This window comes from Euleptes europaea, chromosome 8, assembly GCF_029931775.1.
Source record: "Euleptes europaea isolate rEulEur1 chromosome 8, rEulEur1.hap1, whole genome shotgun sequence".
NCBI lineage: Eukaryota > Metazoa > Chordata > Lepidosauria > Squamata > Sphaerodactylidae > Euleptes > Euleptes europaea.
Window position 1 is genome coordinate 1,097,872 of NC_079319.1, and position 19,459 is coordinate 1,117,330.

General features: G+C 52.6%; 1 protein-coding gene across 1 annotated transcript; it reads right to left on the reverse strand.

Annotated features, from left to right (window-relative positions):
- Window positions 1-3,265: 3,265 nt before the first annotated feature.
- LOC130481460 (testis-specific serine/threonine-protein kinase 5-like) lies at window positions 3,266-19,042 on the reverse strand. Its single transcript, XM_056854108.1, has 8 exons — window positions 18,839-19,042; window positions 14,405-14,512; window positions 9,285-9,487; window positions 8,101-8,156; window positions 7,405-7,537; window positions 7,050-7,165; window positions 5,436-5,618; window positions 3,266-3,705 (listed from the first exon to the last, which is right to left on the reverse strand). The coding sequence occupies exons 1-8, from the start codon at window positions 19,040-19,042 to the stop codon at window positions 3,266-3,268; spliced, it is 1,443 nt and encodes a 480-aa protein (XP_056710086.1).
- Window positions 19,043-19,459: the final 417 nt, after the last annotated feature.

Sequence of the window (19,459 nt, forward strand, 5' to 3'; positions counted from 1 at the left end):
TGGCCATGGTTGCTCAAAAATCTGGAAAGGGCAAAAAGCAAGTACAAGGAACAAGCAGACAAACACCGGTCTCCGGGATGGGAACTCAAGGTGGGGGAGCAAGTCTATCTGTCCACCAAAAACCTCCGCTCTCTTCGCCCCTGCAAAAAACTGAGCGACCGTTATGTGGGACCTTTCCCCATTACCAGAGTAATCAACGAGGTTACTGTGGAACTGGACCTCCCAAAAACTCTGAAAGGAGTCCATCCAGTCTTTCATATAAGCCTCCTCAAACCCTATGTGGCAGCCCCCCAGTTCCACCCCCCTCCCGCACACGAGATTCCTACCGTGGTAGGAGGGGACACCCATTTGGAAATATCCAAGGTTTTAGACTCCAAATGGAAGAAAGGGAAACTGTTTTACTTTGTTCGCTGGAAAAACCTTGGCTCCGCTCATGACGAATGGGTGGCCGCACCCCACATGGCGGCTCCTCGCTTAGTCCGGGAATTCCACCTTGCTTATCCCGATAAGCCTCGTCCTCTCGGGGACCCCGGGGGGGGGCCTTAAGGGGGGCAGAATGTGAGGGTCTCTGTCTTTGTGTCTCTGCTTTCCATCACCTGCTGTGTTATCAGTGAACTCGTAAAAGCAGTTCACACCTTCTGGTCTCAGGCGCCAGGCCTGATGGCCCATGTATCTTCCCCCCCCCCCGCTGTTCTTCCTGCCAGTACTCCCTCAGGCCGATGCGGCCTTGGAAGTGTGATAGCCGCCCAGACTTCCTGGGATCTGTCTGATGTTTTGTATTATGCCAAGCTTGTAACTTCCCATAACAATAAGTGTGAACCCCAGTGCCCCAGTGCCCTGGAGTCAATATATTCTGTAAACCCGTATAGCCCCTCACTTGCAACTTTCTACCTGTGCCTGTCTCATCTCCTGAAGGCTTCAATAAATCGATTGTTTCTGTATCAACGTCTGAGCAACTGATTTGGAGAAGCAAACTCAGAGAGGGGGATCTCTCACAGCTTCTCTCTAGCATGGGGCCCTGCCCCCCTCCACCTCATTCTTCTGGGGTTTGCTGGAAACCTGCCATGATGGGGCGGGGCCACAGAGAAAAGATAGCCGGGGCAGGGAGAGTTCTGAGGGGAAGAAGAGTGAGATGCGACCCCTGGCAGTGTGGGGCTGCTCTCAGAGCAGCAGGCTGTAGATTGTTGGGTGAGCTGCGATGTTGCTGGACCCACAGCAGGGGCCTCCTTTTGAGCCTGTCTGGGGGCCATCCTTGTGGGGAGGCTGGATGTCTGTTAGCATGATCTTGAGAGGACCCCATTTATGATGCTGAAAGGGAACAGAGGGACTAGAAACACCAAAACCATAGTCTGGGTCTTGGCCAAATGTAGGGAAGGAAGGACCTCCAGGCCTGTGTGCTGGACTGCAGGGCCTGCAAGGGTGGGTGCAGGATCCCCAGGCGAGGCTGAAAGAGACGTCGACAGCCCATGAAAGCCCGGGGCTGGGCGGGGGACCCAAGGAACGGCAGCCAGGGGAGGCGGGAATGAATGCACTGAGCCATTCTGGAAACATGTTGCCAAGAAAGGGGAGGGCACCCAAAGAACTTGTTTCTCTGCTGCTTCTTGGGAAAAGGGGTTGAAGGAAGACCAGAAGCCAGGAACTGCATGACGCTCAAGGCCGAGCAAGTCTTTGGCGGAAGGCAGAAGAGCAAGGAGAAAGACGGGCAGGACCAGCATCGAGTCTCAGCGAGAAAGACGGAGGAAGAAAATAAATGGCGAAATTTGCTCCAGGGTCTCACTGGTAATGCTATTCGGGGGGAATTTCTCAGTCCACAACTTGACTAAATGAGACCAGTGACTGGCTTTTCCCAGACAGTTGGCACCAAGGCCAGCCTGGCTGAGGTGCCCAGGGTGCCAGCGGTGGAGCAAAGGGCTGGCTGCATCCTCTTGTCCCTGGCTCTGTGGGAAGCAGAGTCAAGGTGTTGGATTTGCAGGTTGCGGAACCGAGAGGGCACAGGGCCTTCGGAATGGCTGGTTGGCCCATGTCCTCGGGTGACCTGTGACAGGATGGCAACGTCCTGGAGGACCCAAGAAAGGGGACAGCAGTGCCCACACAGGCCCACCCACTGTCTCTGAAATGTTGTGGAAAGTCAGTAGCTGAGCAGTCTAGTGAGATGCAGCTGGGGTCAGCACGGGCAGCTGCTCTTTCTTACAGGCAGGCGTGGTCTCATTTTTCTAAGTTGGTGAACCATTTAATTATTTAATGCACCTGGACCACAGTGAGGCTTTGGCCAAGGTGATCTTACAAGTACTGCGAGGCCTGGAGTGAAGGTAGGAGGCTGCCCCTTGCGGCCTGGCGGGGTAAGAGGAGGCTGCCGGGTGGGCCCTGGGGAGTTAGGAACCACGGTACCTGCTCTGGACAAGTGGGGAAATGGGGACTGTGGAAATAACCCAATCCAGAGTGCTCCGATGAAGTTAGATGGGGAATGGAGTTGGAACAGCAGATCAATGTGAGTTGTATGCAAGAGGCCCCAAGTGTTGGTGGGGAAGTGACTTGGTGCTGAGCTGCAGGGGACGGGCTCATGGTCTTGGGCAGCTCTCAGTACCGGCGTAGGGCCAGGTGCCCAGGAAACCAGGCAGCAGTGGGCATTTTGGCCAACCAGAGGACATGGAAGGGAGCCCCTGAGAGGAGGAAAGAGGGAGCCAGCAGGTGGGGGTGGCCTACCAGTCTTCACTCATGCGCAGGGATGCCCAAGGAAGATGGCCAGGCAGTCTCAATAGGCATCAATGTCAGACGGGGGCCTTTGAGGGCAGAGCAAGCGCGCTGTTTTTCCTGGTGGGGGGTGTTAGGGAAGCGGAGTCCGAGCCCAGCGCTTCCTCCCACCCAGTGCGGTCGCTGGGAGACCCTTGGGAGGAGGGGGCACAGCAGCCCTTTGCGAGCACACGGCGATGCGAGGGGGTGAGACAGGCAGCCACGCAAAGCAAGGATACACTGATGTATATAGAGAAACAGAATAACAGCGCTTGGGCCACTGAGGCAGCCTGGTTGGGGGACGCCACCGCTGCCACCACCGCCTCAGTTCCACGTCCGCGGCAGGTGCCAGAGGGCCGGCCCCGGGCGGCACAGACACTTCAGCAGCCAGGCCGGGACTCTGAATAAGATTTAATAGTGCTCCCTCCACCCTGTCCTCTGGCGCAGGGTCAGGCCTGGGCGAGGGAGGGCCCCCCGGCCCCAACGGGGAGCCACTCGAGTCCGAGGTGGGGGGGGCATGGGGCTGGGACGTGGCTCACGGGCACGGAGTCATGGTGTAGAGGGAGTGGACCTGCTTGTTCAGGCTTGAGGAGCCGCTGCCCAGGGCCGCGGCCCGGGCCGGCACCTTCTCCCCGAGGCGCTTGCTGGCCACGTAGGCACTGGTGGAGAGGGCCGAGCCGGGCTTGCGGAAGTTGGGCAGGTGGTGGAAAGGCTGCAGGGTGGTGAGCAGACTGGGCCGGTACAAGGAGAGCCTGGGGGGGCGCTCGGTTTTCCGCGGGGAGGGGAGCTGGAGGATGCAGTTGGCGGGGATGGCCTCCGGGCTCCTCTTCTCCACCTTCGGCCGAGTGGGGAACGCTCCTGTGGCGGAGGCGGCCCGGGGGGTCGGCAGGGTCTTGGCTTCCTTGGTCGGCCCCTCTGAGCTCTTGGCCATGCTCTCCAGGCCGGGGAGTTGCGACTTGGAGCCTCCGGTCTCAGCTGCAAAGGGGACAGACGGCGGGGGGGGGGGTTATTCCCAAACAAGAGTCTTTATTCCTGCTGCGTTTCCTGTTCATGACCCCAATGGGGCAGCTGCAGTTTTACGGGTCTGGATTGTAATGATTCAGTGTGCGGTTTGGATCTCGTGCCCTGCCTCAAGATCCTGAGAGAGAGCCCCCCACAGGCCACCATTTCTGAAAGAGCACTTGGGGGGCTCTTCCCTGATGTGGCACCCTTCCTGTGTTCCAGGGGAAGTGGGCGAGGTCATTGCCTGGCAGGGTTTGTGGCTGGTAGGTGGTTCCCACTGCCAGAGGAACAGAGGATGGGTAAGCTGTGAGCCTCCCTGCGATGTAGGCCTCGTTCTAGGGAAGGACCCGTCCTCTCCGGGGGCCCTTCCTTTCTTCCTCCCTGCAGCCTCTGTGCTCTCATCCAAACCCTGGGGCCCCTGCTGGGGAAGGGGGGAGCAAGCTGACTGCAGAGAAGGAAGAGTAGCATCACTCCAGAAAAGAGCGAGCTGCTCACAGTGGAGTGGTGGTGGTTTTACTCCCATTCCTCTGCCGCCAGCTGGCCCTCCTCCGGGCACCCAGGCGACCGCCCCGCCCCTGCTGAGTGGCTGTGGACCGCGGGGGGGCGGGGAGGGAAGCCCTTCTGCCCACTCCAGGCACACAAAGGCTGGCTACGCTTTGATGGTGCTGAGGGAGAGACGACCCTACGTGTCCAGAGGTTCTCCCGTGATTAAAAAAGGTACAGTTCACCTACAATATTAATAGTCGTATCTTATTGCGTGTGTGTGTTTGGCAGGATGGTGCAGAGGGGACCCCGGAGTCCGTGTGGCTCCTTTTAGCAGTTAGCAGGTGTGGTTCTCTCTGAGCAATGCAGTGAGTGCTCCGGGATACGCCTCAGCCAAGGGCCACCCTCCTCTCGGCATTAGGTTGTCACCGCAGACTTCAGGCCTCCCAAAGGAATTATCATAGAGTTGGAAGGGACCATCAGGGTCATCTAGTCCAACCCCTTTGCACCATGCAGGAAATTCACAACTACCTACCCCCACATACACCCAGTGACCCCCTGCTCCATGCCCAGAAGATGGCCAAATGCCCTCCCTCTCATCATCTGCCTAAGGTCATAGAATCAGCATTGCTGACAGATGGCCATCTAGCCTCTGCTTAAAAACCTCCAGGGAAGGAGAGCTCACCACCTCCTGAGGAAGCCTGTTCCACCGAGGAACCGCTCCAACTGTTAGAAAATCCTTCCTAATGTCTAGACGGAAACTTTTGGTTTAATTTCAACCCATTGGTTCTGGTCCGACCTTCTGGGGCAACAGAAAACAACTTGGCACCATCCTCTATAGTACAGCCCTTCAGGTACTTGAACATTGTTCTCACATCCCCTCTCAGTCTTCTCCAGGCTAAACAACCCCAGCTCCTTCCTCACAGGACTTGGTCTCCAGACCCCTCACCATCTTTGCTGCCCTCCTCTGGACACCTTCCAGCTTGTCTATAATCCTTAAATTGTGGTGCCCAAAACTGAACACAGTACTCTAGGTGAGGTCTAACCAGAGCAGAGTAAAGCGATACCATCACTTTGCGTGATCTGGACACTATGGGGTCTCTGTTCACACCAGGATGTGGGGAGTGCTGAGGCTCTCGGCGCGAGGGAGGCGACGCTGCTCTACTTCCCTTGGGCACTTTTTCCTTGCAGGAGAGGGGTGGGTGGGTGTGATCCCGTACCTTGCGTGGCAGTTGGTTTTTCTTGGCTTGTGTGGCACTCTGGGTGGGCCCCGATGGAGCTCATCACCCGGTGGAAGATGGCCGAGGTGGCGGGCAGCATCCAGCGGTGTGTTGCCACTTGCTGCAGCCCCAGGCGGGCTGCCGGCTTCAGCTGGAGCAAGCCCTCGATGAGGTTCTGGCATTCTGGAAGGCAGAACAAGAGGGGATGCGAAGAAGAGCAGGCCGAGACTCGCTCTTCTGGGCCCAGCTGGCCTTCCCTGGCATCGCTTTCCTTGCACCCTCCCTTGCCCCCCACCCAGGGCCCGGGCCAAGAAGGCTGGGCAAGCAACTCATGGGCAGGAGCCAATCAAAGGTGGCCGTTGTCATGCTGCAGGGCATATTGCAGTCGGGGCTGCCTCTGAAGACGATTTGGGCCCAGAATGTGTTGGCCAGGCTGCCAGTAAGTGGAAATATAGCCCTGGTGCTAGATAGAGCTTTACTGGTTTCCAGTTTGTTTCTTGGCCATTTCTGGTGCTGGGTCCAGAGGAGAGGCTGCAGCTCACTGGCAGAACACCTGTGCTCTGCATGCAGAAGGTCCCCGTGTTCTGGATCAACCTGCTGAGGCCTCCACCTCCTCTTCGTCTGAGGAGCTCTCTGCAGGCTGACCCCGAACACCCAGGTTCAATCTCCAAGACCCCTGCCAGAGACCCTGGAGAGCGGCTGCCAGTCTGAGTAGACAATACTGACTTTGACGCACCCTTAAGGGTCTGATTCAGTAGAAGGCAGCTTCATGTGTTTGTTTCTAGGCCTGAAACGGTCTGGGAGCAGAACAATGGAGGGGCTCCCGTGTTCCTGTACATACCTGCCTGTTCGATCAGGGCTATTGTCAGAGGCTTTTCTTTGGGGTGCCCCTCCCTTCGGCAGTTGGGAGGGTTCTGCCAGAGAGGGTTTTTTTTGGGGGGGGTTTGCCTGTGGTTGTACCCCATTCTGGAACTCTTCCCCTGCTTCACAAGGGCCGGCCCTCTGCCGACATCTCCTTTATCTTTTAGGCAGCAGGCAAAACGTGTCCCATTCCATCCTGGCCTTTGGTGGCTAGCTGTTGATTTCCTCCAGTTAATGAGGTCTTTTGACTTTCTAGTTTTTTTTACAGGCCACGGCCTCATGCAGAGTTGGTGTTGCCCGCTTTACTGATTACACGGTGTTTAACTTTTTATCCTGAGTGTGTGGGGGGGTGGGGGTGGCAGAAAGTATGCACATGTGAGCATACAAAGATGCCTTCTCCTGAGTCAGACCCTTGGTCCATCAGGAGCTGTCTACTCAGACTGGCAGCGGCTCTCCAGGGTCTCAGGCAGAGGTCTTTCACATCACCTACTTGCCTGGTCTCATTAACTGGAGATGCCAGGGAATGAACCTGGGACCTTCTGCATGCCAAGAAGATGCTCTACCACTGAGCCACGGCCCTTGTTTGGCAGCAGTCCAAGGCCCTAGCTCAGCTGGTCTCTAATGCAGCCCTGCTCCTGTCTCAGCTTTGCCTGTGCCATCCCTCCTCCTTGGGCAGGCTTATCTGAACTGCAGGCTGGCAGAGATGGGAGAAGAGGACCCCCATCCATGCCACAGCTGTGTCTGCAACTGTACCTGGTGAGATTGGCTGCCGGAAAGCCAGTCCCTGCTTGATCACGTGGATCATCTTGTGCGGTTGGCGCTCCTTGAAGGGGAGCTTCCCTGTCACCATGGCATAGAGGATCACCCCACTGTGCAGGAGAGGAAAGTACCAGAGCGGGGTTGGCACCAGACCGAGCTCCCAAGGCGCTGGGCACAGCAGGACTCCCTCCAAGAGAGCCAGCGGTGCTGCCGCCTCCTCTTGGCACGGATCCCGGGACAGCCTGTGAGCTGCATGGCCACAACAGTCCTTGGAAGGAGGCCTGCTGCAGCTCAGCTGGGTCATCTTTGTGCCCCCCTGCCTGCCCGCCCACCCCTGCCCCACACTTACAGGCTCCACAGGTCAGCCAGCTCCCCATTGTACTTCTTGCTCATGAGGATTTCGGGGGCTGTGTAGGCCACGGAGCCACAGAAGGTGCTCATGAGGGAGTTCTTCAGGGAATAGCGGTTGGCAAACCCAAAATCTGCAGGAAGGATCAGGCAAGTCAGGTCAAGGTGACGCGGGTCAGATCTCCCCGCCAGCGTGATAGTTGAGAAGGCTCTTCCAGATGCTAATACTCCCTGTCAGAGTAGTTCTGAAAATATCCGTATTTGGGGGGTGGGATCTGGTGCGTGAGGAGAACACGCACGGCTGGCTCCAAGCTGGTGCGGAAGCATCGTTGACCTCGGCTCAGAGAGACCTGGCTCCAAATCCGCATTCTGCCACGGAGCTCTCTGGGCCGGCCACTCTCTCTCAGATAACCTACCTCACCAGGTGGTGGTTGTGAGGATGAAATGGAGGAGGGGAGACTGATGTGTCCGGCCCTGAGCTTCTTGGGGCGAGGGTCCTAAGCTCACTCCAGAGGTGCTTGAATACCCCAAGCCCACCTCTGCTTACACATGTTTTGATCTTGGCCCTTCACACATTCTTTGTTGGGGGGAGGGTGCTGTCAGGCTGCCTGGAAGTGGCCCTAACCCCCACCCCTTCACTTAATGCAAAGCTGCGATGCACAGCCCTGCCCTCCCACTCCACGGAGGAAACACTTGCCTGTTAGCTTAATGAAGCCACGTTCATCCAGCAAAATGTTTTCGCATTTCAAGTCTCTGGGGGAAACACAAACGGCAGAAGGACCTGAACAGCATTTATTGGCAAGGTGCTCTCTCTCTCTCTCTTTCTCTCTCCCAGGTGGACCAGCGAGTGCTGAGGTGTGGAGCTAGTGGGAAGCTTTTGCTGACTTCCTCGCAAGGGCTTAGACAACAATGAACACCCAAAGATGCAAGGAAGAACCGCTCCATGGAGCCCAGTTTCCGCGTGTGGCACGAGGGCCCTCTGGCCTCTACTAACGTGTGTTGAAACACAGCTCTTCTCAGTTGGGAACATTTGCATCTTTGCAGTAGGCTGGAGCTGAGTGGGCCGCACTGGCAGTCGGGATGGCAGGACCCCAGCCGGAGGGTTCCAAGTGAACCAGGCACGGGGGGGGGGGGGGCGGGACGACAGAGCTGCACAGGGAAGCCCCCACCCCCCGACTGCTGACGGTATCCCTGCTCCATTCAGCAGACACAGCCTGCATGTTTTCCAAGCTGCTGGGACCAGAAGAGAAGAGCTGTTAGTGGAACAGTGGTGGTGGGAAGTGCTGTCAAGTCACAGCAAACTTACGGTGACCCTGTAGGGTTTTCAAAGGAAAGCAACGCAAAGAGGGGGTTTTGCCATTGCCTGCCTCTGCGTAGCGACCCTGGACTTCCTTGGAGGTCTCCCATCCAAATACTAACCAGGCTCAGCCCTGCTTAGCTGCCAAGATCTAGGGGCCGGGGCCCTCTAGGTCAGGGCATTAGTGGAAGGACACCTTAGTGCGTTGTGCGCACACAGATTCCTGTTTGTGCTCATGCAGTACGCAGCAGCCATCTGGCACTTTGGCATTGTCAGAATGAATGCAGGCGTCAAAAGACCAAAAGGAACAAGTGGTCCTCTATCCTGAAAGGTTCGTGGCACAGGAAGTGAGAGCAAAACCACGCCTGTGTGTACGGCCTTAATCTTCTGGAGGCCGTGGAAAATTCCTGAGGCAAAGACTGATTCTGGTTCTGCCCCAACTCCAACTGGCTCCCTTTACCCAGTCTCCAGCGAGGGCAGTGGAGCACAGCCCTGGCGCCCTGCCGCCTTGGGTCTGGGAGGAGTCCCTGAGCCCCAGCGCCCGCCGTGCCCTCCCCTCTCTTCCGCCCAGCTGCTCCCCTCACCTGTGGACGATGCCCACGTTGTGGCAGTGGGCCACGGCACTGACAATCTGGCGGAAGAGCCTCCGTGCCTCCTCTTCCTCCAGCCCGGGGAACTCCCTCCTGTCGGAGGTGGCGTTGATGTGCTCCAGGAGGTCCCCCCGGGAGGCCAGCTCCAAGACCAGGTAGGTGCGCTTGCTGTTCCGGTACATCTCGTAGAGCTGAATCTGCGAAGGGACCAAACCGTTCTGAGGTGGGGGCCAGGGGGCCTGCGCTCATCCCCTCCCCAGGCCCGGTGGCCTAGTCTTGAAGAACAGCTCTGTGCCACATGTTCTCAAAGAGGAAGAGCTGGTTTTTATACGCCGACTTTCTCTACCACTTAAGGATCAAGCCAGTTTACAATTGCCTCCCCCTCCCCACAACAGACACCCTGTGAGGTGGGTGGGGCTGCGAGAGCTCTAAGAGAGCTGTGACTAGCCCAAGGTCATCCAGCTGGCTTCGTGTGGAGGAGTGGAGAAACCAATCCGGTTCTCCAGATTAGAGTCCACTGCTCAGGTGGAGGAGGAGGAGGAGGAGAAGAGTTGTTTTTTATATGCTGACTTTCTCTTACCACTTAAGGAAGAATCAAACTGGCTTACATTCTCCTTCCCTTCCCCTCCCCACAACAGTGAGGTAGGTGAGGCTGAGAGATTGTGACTAGCCCAAGGTCACCCAGCTGGCTTCATGTGTAGCAGTGGGGAAACCAACCTGGTTCACCAGATTAGCCTCCGCCGCTTGTGTGGAGGAGGAGTGGGGACTCAAAGCCGGCTCTCCAGATCAGACTCCACCGCTCCAAACCACTGCTCTTAACCATTACACCACGCTGGCTCTCAGCCCTGCAGACGGCAAGCGGCTCAGCTCTGGGCTTCTGCTTTGTGCTGCTGTTTGCTTGAGCACAGGAGCCCTGAGTTCAGGCCGCACGGGGGCCCCATTACGCTTGCACAAGGCCAGAGGACTCGGGATTGGGCTGTGGTTGTGGAAGCGCAGTGAGCACACCTCATACCTTTGGGTGCTTCTCTCTACCCCTGACCACCTCTGCAGTTGTTGCCATACACTCCACTAGTTTGGAGAAGAGATTTTGTAGTGCCAGAAAGGGAAACTGTAACACATCCCTCACACCTCTTCTGACAGCTGAACAAAGGAGTGGGATCCTATTTTCTCCCTCACTCGTCAGGGCTCTGACCGTGTATTTTTATTGATTTATTTGTTTACATTGTCTATAGTCTGCCTTTCTTACTTGGACTCAAGGCAGATTACACAAAATGAGTCAATGTTTGTTTTTTGCCATCTGGGCATGGAATAGGCGTCACTGGGGTGTGGGAGGGATGTGGTTGTGAATTTCCTGCATTGTGTAGGGAGTTGGACTGGATGACCCTGGTGGTCCCTTCCAACCCTATGATTCTAACCAACAGGATAGGACATTCAGAAAACAATATAATAAGATTAGGGTTGCAAAACAAACCAGAAATCTAAAAATGGACTGAAGCAAAGCATAAGATTTAACACATTTCAATGATGCAAAAATTACAGAATTGTTAATAGGCCTTTGTTCATGTAAAGAAGTGACTTGCCCTGAATCCCTAACAAAAGAAGCAATTTTCCTAAAGCTATTTACTGAGAGAGACTGTTCTTTAAGACAAAATCCCGCATATCCCATGGCTTTTGCAGATACACAAAACTAAGATGTGCATCTCAGGCCAAGAGGGGCTGGCAGGTGGGAATGGCTCACCGGGGAGATATTTGTTTCTGTTTTTGTGCCATTCTCCGGCCCTGGATTGGGGTGGTGGTGGTGGTGCAAACACCATGTGTTTAAGTTTTGCTTGGTCCTGCTTTTTCTCTCTCTGCGCTCAGTGCTGGTCTTAGATTTTGTAAGTCTCCTGAAGGCCTCAGTGTCAATAAATACCACGATGGATAATTGAGGAGTTATGTTTTTGGGCATGAGACCCCCCCTCCCTCTACAGCACTGGTTCCCAACCAGGGGTCCGTGGACCCCCAGGGGTCCACGAGAACTAAATTAAGGTCCGCAAAACAAAGTTATAAACCCATAATAAATTAATATTTTCAATTAAAAGTTCTCTATTATAAAATATATATATTCAAATATTATTCTAAGTTTAATGTTTAACTAACAGTTATGATTAAAGTTTATTTTCAAATTCTTGGAATTTTTATTTTGAACTTTGGGGTCCCTGCACCGAACAAAAAAGTTCTAGTGGTCCCTGGTCAAAAAAAGGTTGGGAACCACTTCTCTACAGCCACAGCGGTGGTGCTTATCTTTCCTTTCTGGAAACCGGTCAGACTAATGCAGTTTACCACTGGTTACCATCCTTCTGAAAGCCCTGAACTATCTAGCTGAGCCATTCTATGGGGCTGGCACACCCAACTCTCCCCATTCCCGGTTTCCACTGGCGATCCCAGCCCTTCAGCCTGTGCTGGGGAAGGGCCATCAGTAGCAAAGCAAGTAGAAGGTCCCAGGTTCAATTTCCGGCATCTCCAGTTGAAAGGACCAGGCAGTAGGTGATGTGAAAGACCTCCACCTGAGACCCTGGAGAGCCGCTGCCAGTCAGAGTAGACAACCCTGTCCTTGAGGGGCAAAGGGTCTGATTCAGCGTAAGGCAGCTTCATGTGTCCATGCTCCTGTACTAAAGCAGGATGTGTGTGTGGGGGGGGGTAGTGCTTGCGGCCTCCTTAGGCGCATGTGGATTCCCATTCACTCCTGGAAGTGAAAAGAGGGTCCAAACATGTGGCTTCCTACACATTGATAGCATACGGGCCTGCCTAAATCTCCAGGACTGGACCTGGCAACCCGATATGCAAGCGCACTGACTGCTTTCCAGCCGCGCGCCTGCCTCAAACGCTACTGGGCAGTCGCGACGCGGCTCTTTTGAAACTGACACAGCCGCTCTCGCCAGCCCGGGCAACCAGCCACTAGGAACCAGATGCAAAGGGCTGTCTCTTGTGAGCCTGAGAGGAGCCATGTTCCTGTAAAACCTCTGTTCTAGCAGCAGCCATTTCGCAGAGAGCTGACAGCCACGTACTCAATGCGAGCTGCTCCCCCTCCCAACTTCCTCCGTTGCTCAATGGGTCGTTAGCAGTGATCCTGATATCCAGATGAGTCATCTCTCCTGTCCAGCTGCAGAGACCCCAGGACATTTGCACAGATCGCACCTATTGTTCCTGAATGTAAATCAGATCAGCAGAGAGATTCCTGACCATCTCGGGTTGCGAAAGCCATTGGCATTAGAAAAGATTTCCAAATTCTCACTACCCTGCCCCGGTAGACACAGCTTAGTCCTTCTGTCACCTTTTGTCACCTGGGAACCTGGGAGGGGTCAAACCCCTCTTCCCGCCCCCAGAAAATAGTATAACTGGGATACCCCTGGCCCTTTCTAGTCACCTTAGGTCTTTACTGGCATCTTAGCCGTTACTCTGTTGGTTTGGTTTCGCGGACCTAACCACTCTCCCTCCCGCCTTGCTGGTCAAGTCTACGGGAACCCCTACCCCCATCTCGGTCTTCCTTTTCAATCTGTTAATAGCCTGCGTGAGTTGGACAACACCTCATCTAGATACGGTAAATATTGGGTCAACGCTCTCCTGCCACGTTGGCAAATGTCTCTGTGCTACTCTCTGATATTTCTTAGCCTCTTGTATGTCTGTACTGCACCATTTGAATGCTTGGATACATAAACACTGTTTAATTTGGAACTCCTAGTCTCTGTCTTTATTCAAACGTCTCATTAAACGGATTCTGGTATAGTTGAGTGCGAGATCGCTATAAAAATACATAGTTACCGATTGCTCAGCTAATTTCCCCATATAAAGGAGCATTTCGGCTAACAACATGGTGACTGTGAACTAGACCACTGTGCGCATTATCTGTTTGCAGGATGTATTATCCTCTCCATGCCCTATTGTTTTCGGCTCATGCAATACCATTTTCTGCCTTGTTTAACATATCGTGTCTAATGCTTTCTGCTTTGGTTCAGATTGCTGTAATCCTCTTTCGATTCCATGGCTTGTTCAATGTCTCATTCTACTGATACTGTAACTAAAAAGGCAAATGCGGTCTTGGGCTGCATCAACAGAAGTATAGTGTCCAGATCACGCGAAGTGATGGTATCGCTTTACTCCGCTCTGGTTAGACCTCACTTAAGAGTATTGTGTTCAGTTTTGGGCACCACAATTTCAGAAAGATGTAGATAAGGTGGAAAGTGTCCAGAGGAGGGCAGCAAAGATGGTGAGGGGTCTGGAGACCAAGTCCTATGAGGAAAGGTTGAAGGAGCTGGGTATGTTTAGCCTGAAGAGGAGAAGACTGAGAGGGGATATGATAACCATCTTCAAGTACTTGAAGGGCTGTCATATAGAGGAGGGTGCCGAGTTGTTTTCTGTTGCCCAAGAAGGTCGGAGCAGAACCAACGGGTTGAAATTAAATCAAAAGAGTTTCCGTATAGACATTAGGAAGAATTTTCTAACAGAGTGGTTCCTCGGTGGAACAGGCTTCCTCGGGAGGTGGCGAGCTCTCCCTCTCTGGAGGTTTTGAAGAAGAGGCTAGATGGCCCTCTGTCATCAATGCTGCTTCTGTGACCTTAGGCAGATGATGAGAGGGAGGGCATCTTGGCCATCTTCTGGTCACTGGGTGTGTGTGTGGGGGGAGGTAGTTGTGAATTTCCTGCATTGTGCAGGGGGTTGGACTTGATGACCCTGGTGGTCCCTTCCAACTCTATGATTCTATGAGTCTATTCTATGATTGCTTTGACATAGGCTGTGTCATCTGCCTTGAGTCTCAGTGAGAAAGACAGACTATAAACCAAGTAAATAAATCTGCACTCTCTCATTCTAATCCCATCCTTCCTCCAGAAATGTTCCAGAAAGCATACATAATTCTCCCTTCCTCCATTTTTTCTTTACCACAACCCTGTGAGGTAGTTTAGGCTGAGAGAGAGAGAGAGAGAGAGAGAGAGTGAGAGTGACTGTTATCTAGTAGGCTCGACAATGGTGTGCGGATTTGACCCCAGGCTTCCCAGCTCTTAGTGCAACTCTAACCACTACCTTAGACTGGCTGTCCAGGGCCGCCCCCCATAAAATAGAGCAGAAAAGAGGCTCACAACATTTAAGTGCTTGTAGGTAACATTGAGGGAGTAGATTTCTCTTGGGAGGAACTTTTTGGTATATTCTACAGGAGCGTCTGCCGTTGAGATGATCTTTATAGCAACCTGCAAACAGAAAGGGGAGAGTGAGTGTGGCGGAGTCGGAGGGGGTGCATTGTGTGTGTGGGAGAAATCTACAGCTCACAAGCATAAACTCATGACTGCTTTTCCATATGGCACAGAGTCCTGCGTCTCTGCCCGGTGACACCCCCACTCCCCCAGCCCGCTGGACCCTTAGAGGGGATTTTTCTCTTGTGTCTTCTTTGTGACCAGCTGGTCAGTTTAGGAACTTCCTGCCAAGAGGGCCAACCCTCCCGGCTTCACTGCTGCCTTGCTCTTCAAAGGCTCCTCCTCATGCCCACCATCTACCGCTACCCAGAGACCGGCTACTACGGGGATGGTTCACCATGCTTGCACTCTCCTGGGAAATTAGCTGTCTGGCAACCAACTATCTCCCTATGGTGTCTGTTCTGAATATCATGCTTGAACAGTGGAGGTCTATGTGGTATGGAGAACATCTACCAGCATTTAAAATAGTAAAGAATTTATATTAAAATGAAAAAAAAATCCACACAACAGACTGAGCAAGGGAGATCAAAGAAAGGTGCAAATATTGCCTGTTCCTCAATGCTGTATATGTCCTAGCGGGTCTTACTCTAAGGCAGGCTCTTTAAGCATAGAAGTTACAGCGATCTAAAAGCTTCCTGTTACCTTGGAGTCTCTGTCTGGGCTGCCGCCACTTTGTCAGCTCCACTTGGCTAAAGCGATGATCGAGATGGTATCAGTCAAAGCGAACCCCAAAAATTGCCTTTGCAAAATGGCCCTTTTCCACCTCATGTTCAGGGAATTTATTATCTCTATGTCCACCCTCTATGGGTCATTCCATCTCTTCCTGTTCTTGTCAGGAACAGATGCTATCTGGCATCTGGCATCCCTCCCAAGGAGTTAAATTTCTGCCAAGGAGAGAGATGGTGCCGTGCTTGTTCTTTGCTAGTTAAAAGCATTTATATAACCAGGTCAAAAGGAGGCTGTGTGGGGAACGGGTTCCATTAGCATCTCTGAGCAGAGTAGGAACATATTCAATGGTGAGAACACCAACAATGACTTATGGGCCGGGTGACTGTGATGAAATTAAAATAATTAGGGTGTAGGGAAGCAGAATCAAACATGGAATAGAATTATATTTTCTTAAAAGTCATAACTATCTATAGCAACTCTTTGGCATTCATACAACTGCAAAAGAAAAGACACTAGCTTGCTTCCATATTTACACAATGGCTAATCAGTATATGAGTTACTGTGTACATTTGTCCTGTAAGTCTCTTCAGTAAGTAATACATTTTGCTCATCTGTTTAAACACTGGAATCTACCCAGAATTTACGGAGAATGTCAGAGAAGGACAGAGAATGATGAAATGCGGTCATTTCTTGGAAAAGATGGCCACGTGTGCTTTTTCTGTCTATATATAAGTCTTAGTAGGACTGGGATGATTTGAGAACTCAGAAACTGATTTCTCAATGTATCGATACATTAAACTCTACTTTTGTTTAGAGGTTTCTCTCTGCGTCTTGTTTGGGTAGCTGCCAGCTCAGTCGAACCTGGAAGCTAAATTCTCCTACAACTGCCATGGAAGGTGCTAGAGGCCTCTACTGCTTAGCTAGCCCTGGGTGGACTTGGCTTAAGCAGGTTCAAGTTTTTAAGAAATGCAAGACAGTTGACCAGCTGCATTGCCTCCAACAGGAAGGAAGGCTGCTCTTTGATTTGATGGGGCGGGGGGAGAGAGGTTTGGTTTCAGCACCGTGGATAGTTCCTGCATTCCATAATCCAGGCTCTCATCAACCCCGATTGCCTCAATTCCTAGGCCAGCTTCCCCAAAAGGGTACAGCCAGGAAGCGGCAGGCAGTTCTGGCCACCCCCTCCATTGGTTCAAAGGCTTCGTTATTCATCTGGATTTCACATTCAACCAATGCAAAGAGTTCCCTTAAAGTTCTACCTCCTCAAAGGCTCTCTTAAGCTTGATTTAAACATGATGCCAGGTATGCTAGAGGACTTCACTGGGACCTTTGCTCTCACACACCATCTCATTGCAACCAGGCTTCTGAGCATCAAGGCTTGTTCTACTAAGACAGCACAATTCAGCAGAGGAAAGACATGCAGGAGATGTGAATTGGAACTCCGCAGTTGCAAAGAGACAGGAAACACTTGGAAGGTTACTAAGGGATGAGTGTGGCCTGGCCTTGGCCTCTCTCACCGCTGCTCATAAAAGGCTGGTGGTTTAGCAGGCAGGCAATCCTCAGGAATTCAACCTGCCTCTCTCAGCTGACTGCAGGAGCAAAAGGGACCGAAGGGATGTACTGTATCACAACTGGGGACCTGCACTGGGAGCCCACGGCTGCTGCTCTCCCCGAGAGGAGGGGGGAGAAAGAAGGACCTCTGAGCCACCTGCTGGCTACCTTTAATGAATTCAAGTCTCCAGGGCATCCAAGGGTGTTAAAAGAACTGGCTGAAGTGATTTCAGAACCACTGGCAATAATCTTTGAGAATTCATGGAGAACAGAGAAGTGCCAGCAGACTGGAGGAGGGCAAATGTGGTCCCCATCTTTAAAAAGGGGGGAAAAGAAATCCCAAACAATTATCACCCAGTCAGCCTGACATCAATGCCAGGTAAAATACTAGAGCAGATAATTAAACAGACGGTCTGTAAGCACTTAGAAAGAAATGTTGTGCTCACTGACAGTAAACATGGGTTTCTCAAAACAGGTCATGCCAAACTAATCTCATATCTTTTTTTGAAAGTGACAAGTAGGGTAGATGAAGGGAATGCTGTAGATGTAGTGTACCTTGATTTCAGTAAAGCGTTTGATAAAGTCCCCCATGATGTTCTTGAAACAAAGCTAGTAAAATGTGGGCTGGACACTGCTACTGTTAGGTGGACTGGTAATTGGTTGACCAACTGAACCCAAAGCCTGCTCATTAATGGCACAACTTCATCCTGGAGAGGAGTGACCATTGGGGTCTGTCCTGGGACTGGTACTATTTAATATTTTTATAAATGACTTGGATGATGGAATAGAGAGCATGCTAATCAAATTTGCAGATGACACAAAGTTAGGAGGGGTAGTTAATACCCCGGAGGGTAGGGTCAGAGTTCAGAATGACCTCGATAGACTGGAGAGCTGAGCCATAAGCAATAAAATGGATTTCAATAGGGAGAAGTGTAAAGTACTTCACCTAGGCAGAAACAACATAAAGCACAGGTACAGGATGGGAGAGAGTTGGCTTGATAACAGTACATGTGAAAGAGATCTGGGAGTCTTAGTGGACCACAAACTGAACATGAGTCAACAGTGTGATATGGCGGCTAAGAAGGCCAATGCAATTCTGGGCTGCATCAATAGGAGTATTATGTCTAGATCAAGGGAAGTAATACTACCACTGTATTCTGCATTGGTCAGACCTCACTTGGAATACTGTGTCCAGTTTTGGGCTCCACAATTCAAGAAGGATGTTGACAAGTTGGAGCGTGTCCAGAGGAGGGCGACCAGAATGGTCAAAGGTCTGAAATCCATGGCCTATGAGGAGAGACTTAGGGAGTTGGGTTTGTTTAGTTTGGAGAAGAGAAGGTTGAGGGGAGACATGATAGCCATGTTTAAATACTTGAAGGGATGTCATGTTGATGAGGGAACTAGCTTGTTCTCTGTTGCTCCAGAGACTAGGACACGGAGTAATGGATTTAAACTAAGAGAAAAGCGATTCCACCTAAACATTAGGAACTTTCTGATGGTGAGGGCTGTTGGACGGTGGAATGTGCTGCCTCGGAGTCCCCGTCTTTGGAGGTCTTTAAGCAGAGGCTAGATGGCCATCTGTCGGGAGTGCTTTGATTGGGGGATCCTGTATGGCGGGGGGAGGGTTGGGGTCACTGGGGATGTGTGGGGAGGTAGTTGTGAATTTCCTGCATTGTGCAGGGGGTTGGACTGGATGACCCTGGTGGTCCCTTCCAACTCTATGATGCTATGATTCTATTTGGCTCCAGCCTGCAAGAATGTGTGCTTACTCTGTTTTTTGGGGATGTGTGCGCGCGTTCCTTTTGACCTCTGAAAGAAATGCAGGATAATCCCAGATTAATGGAATTACTGCTGTTATTGGGCCCTTATCAGATGCCAGGCTATTGCTTCTACCATAGGAAATTTGACAAGAGCACATCAATATGGGATAATTCCAAACCGCAGCTTGGGTGCCTTCTTGCTGAATTTGAGAGCCAGCAATCCATGGGCAGACTCTTCTGCTAAGCGCGGCCTATCCTTGGGGGCCACCTCTGCTGCCCAGCCCCTTTCCCCAAAAGCTGGGGGGGGGGCATGTGAGCAGAGACTCCCCCAGCTCTTGGTGCTCACCATGGAGTGCCGCTTGCTCCTGAGGTCTGAGGCCAGCTTGTAGTTCTGCATCATTTTTTCTTGGGTGGCGTAACCCAGGTAGACTCTGGAGAAAGCCCCGGAACCGATCTTCTTGGAAGAGAGGAGGTAGCCGTTCTCCTTGCTCTCCCGAACCTGTTCCAGGAACATCCTCCGGTCGGCCTCGCGCTTGGAAAAGCTCTTCATGGCACAGTTGGTGCTGACGAGAGGGTGGCACAACAGCCCTGCCGAGATGGGCAAGGGCGCGGTCTCCGCACCAGAGTTGGCAGGGAGTGCCAACGGAACCGGAGTCCAGGTAAACACATCCGCTCCGGAAAGGAGGGGAGGCTCTAAGCGAAGGGCTGTGTGCACGACGCCTTTCTCATTTTTTGGTTTGGCCGCCGCTGGCCAACGAGAGGGGAATGGACAAGGCCGGAGGTTCCTTGTTGCTCTTCAGATGGAGGGGTTTCCACAGTGACCAGGAACGGAACGGGCGTTCCAGAGGCAGCGTTCTAGAACCGAAGCATAACAACCAGTTTTAGAACCTCTGACCTTGGGGGAGGGGGGCAGATGCAGCCCCAGAGCTGGAGCACGACAGTCTGCCACAAGGGTCTCCTAAAAGAA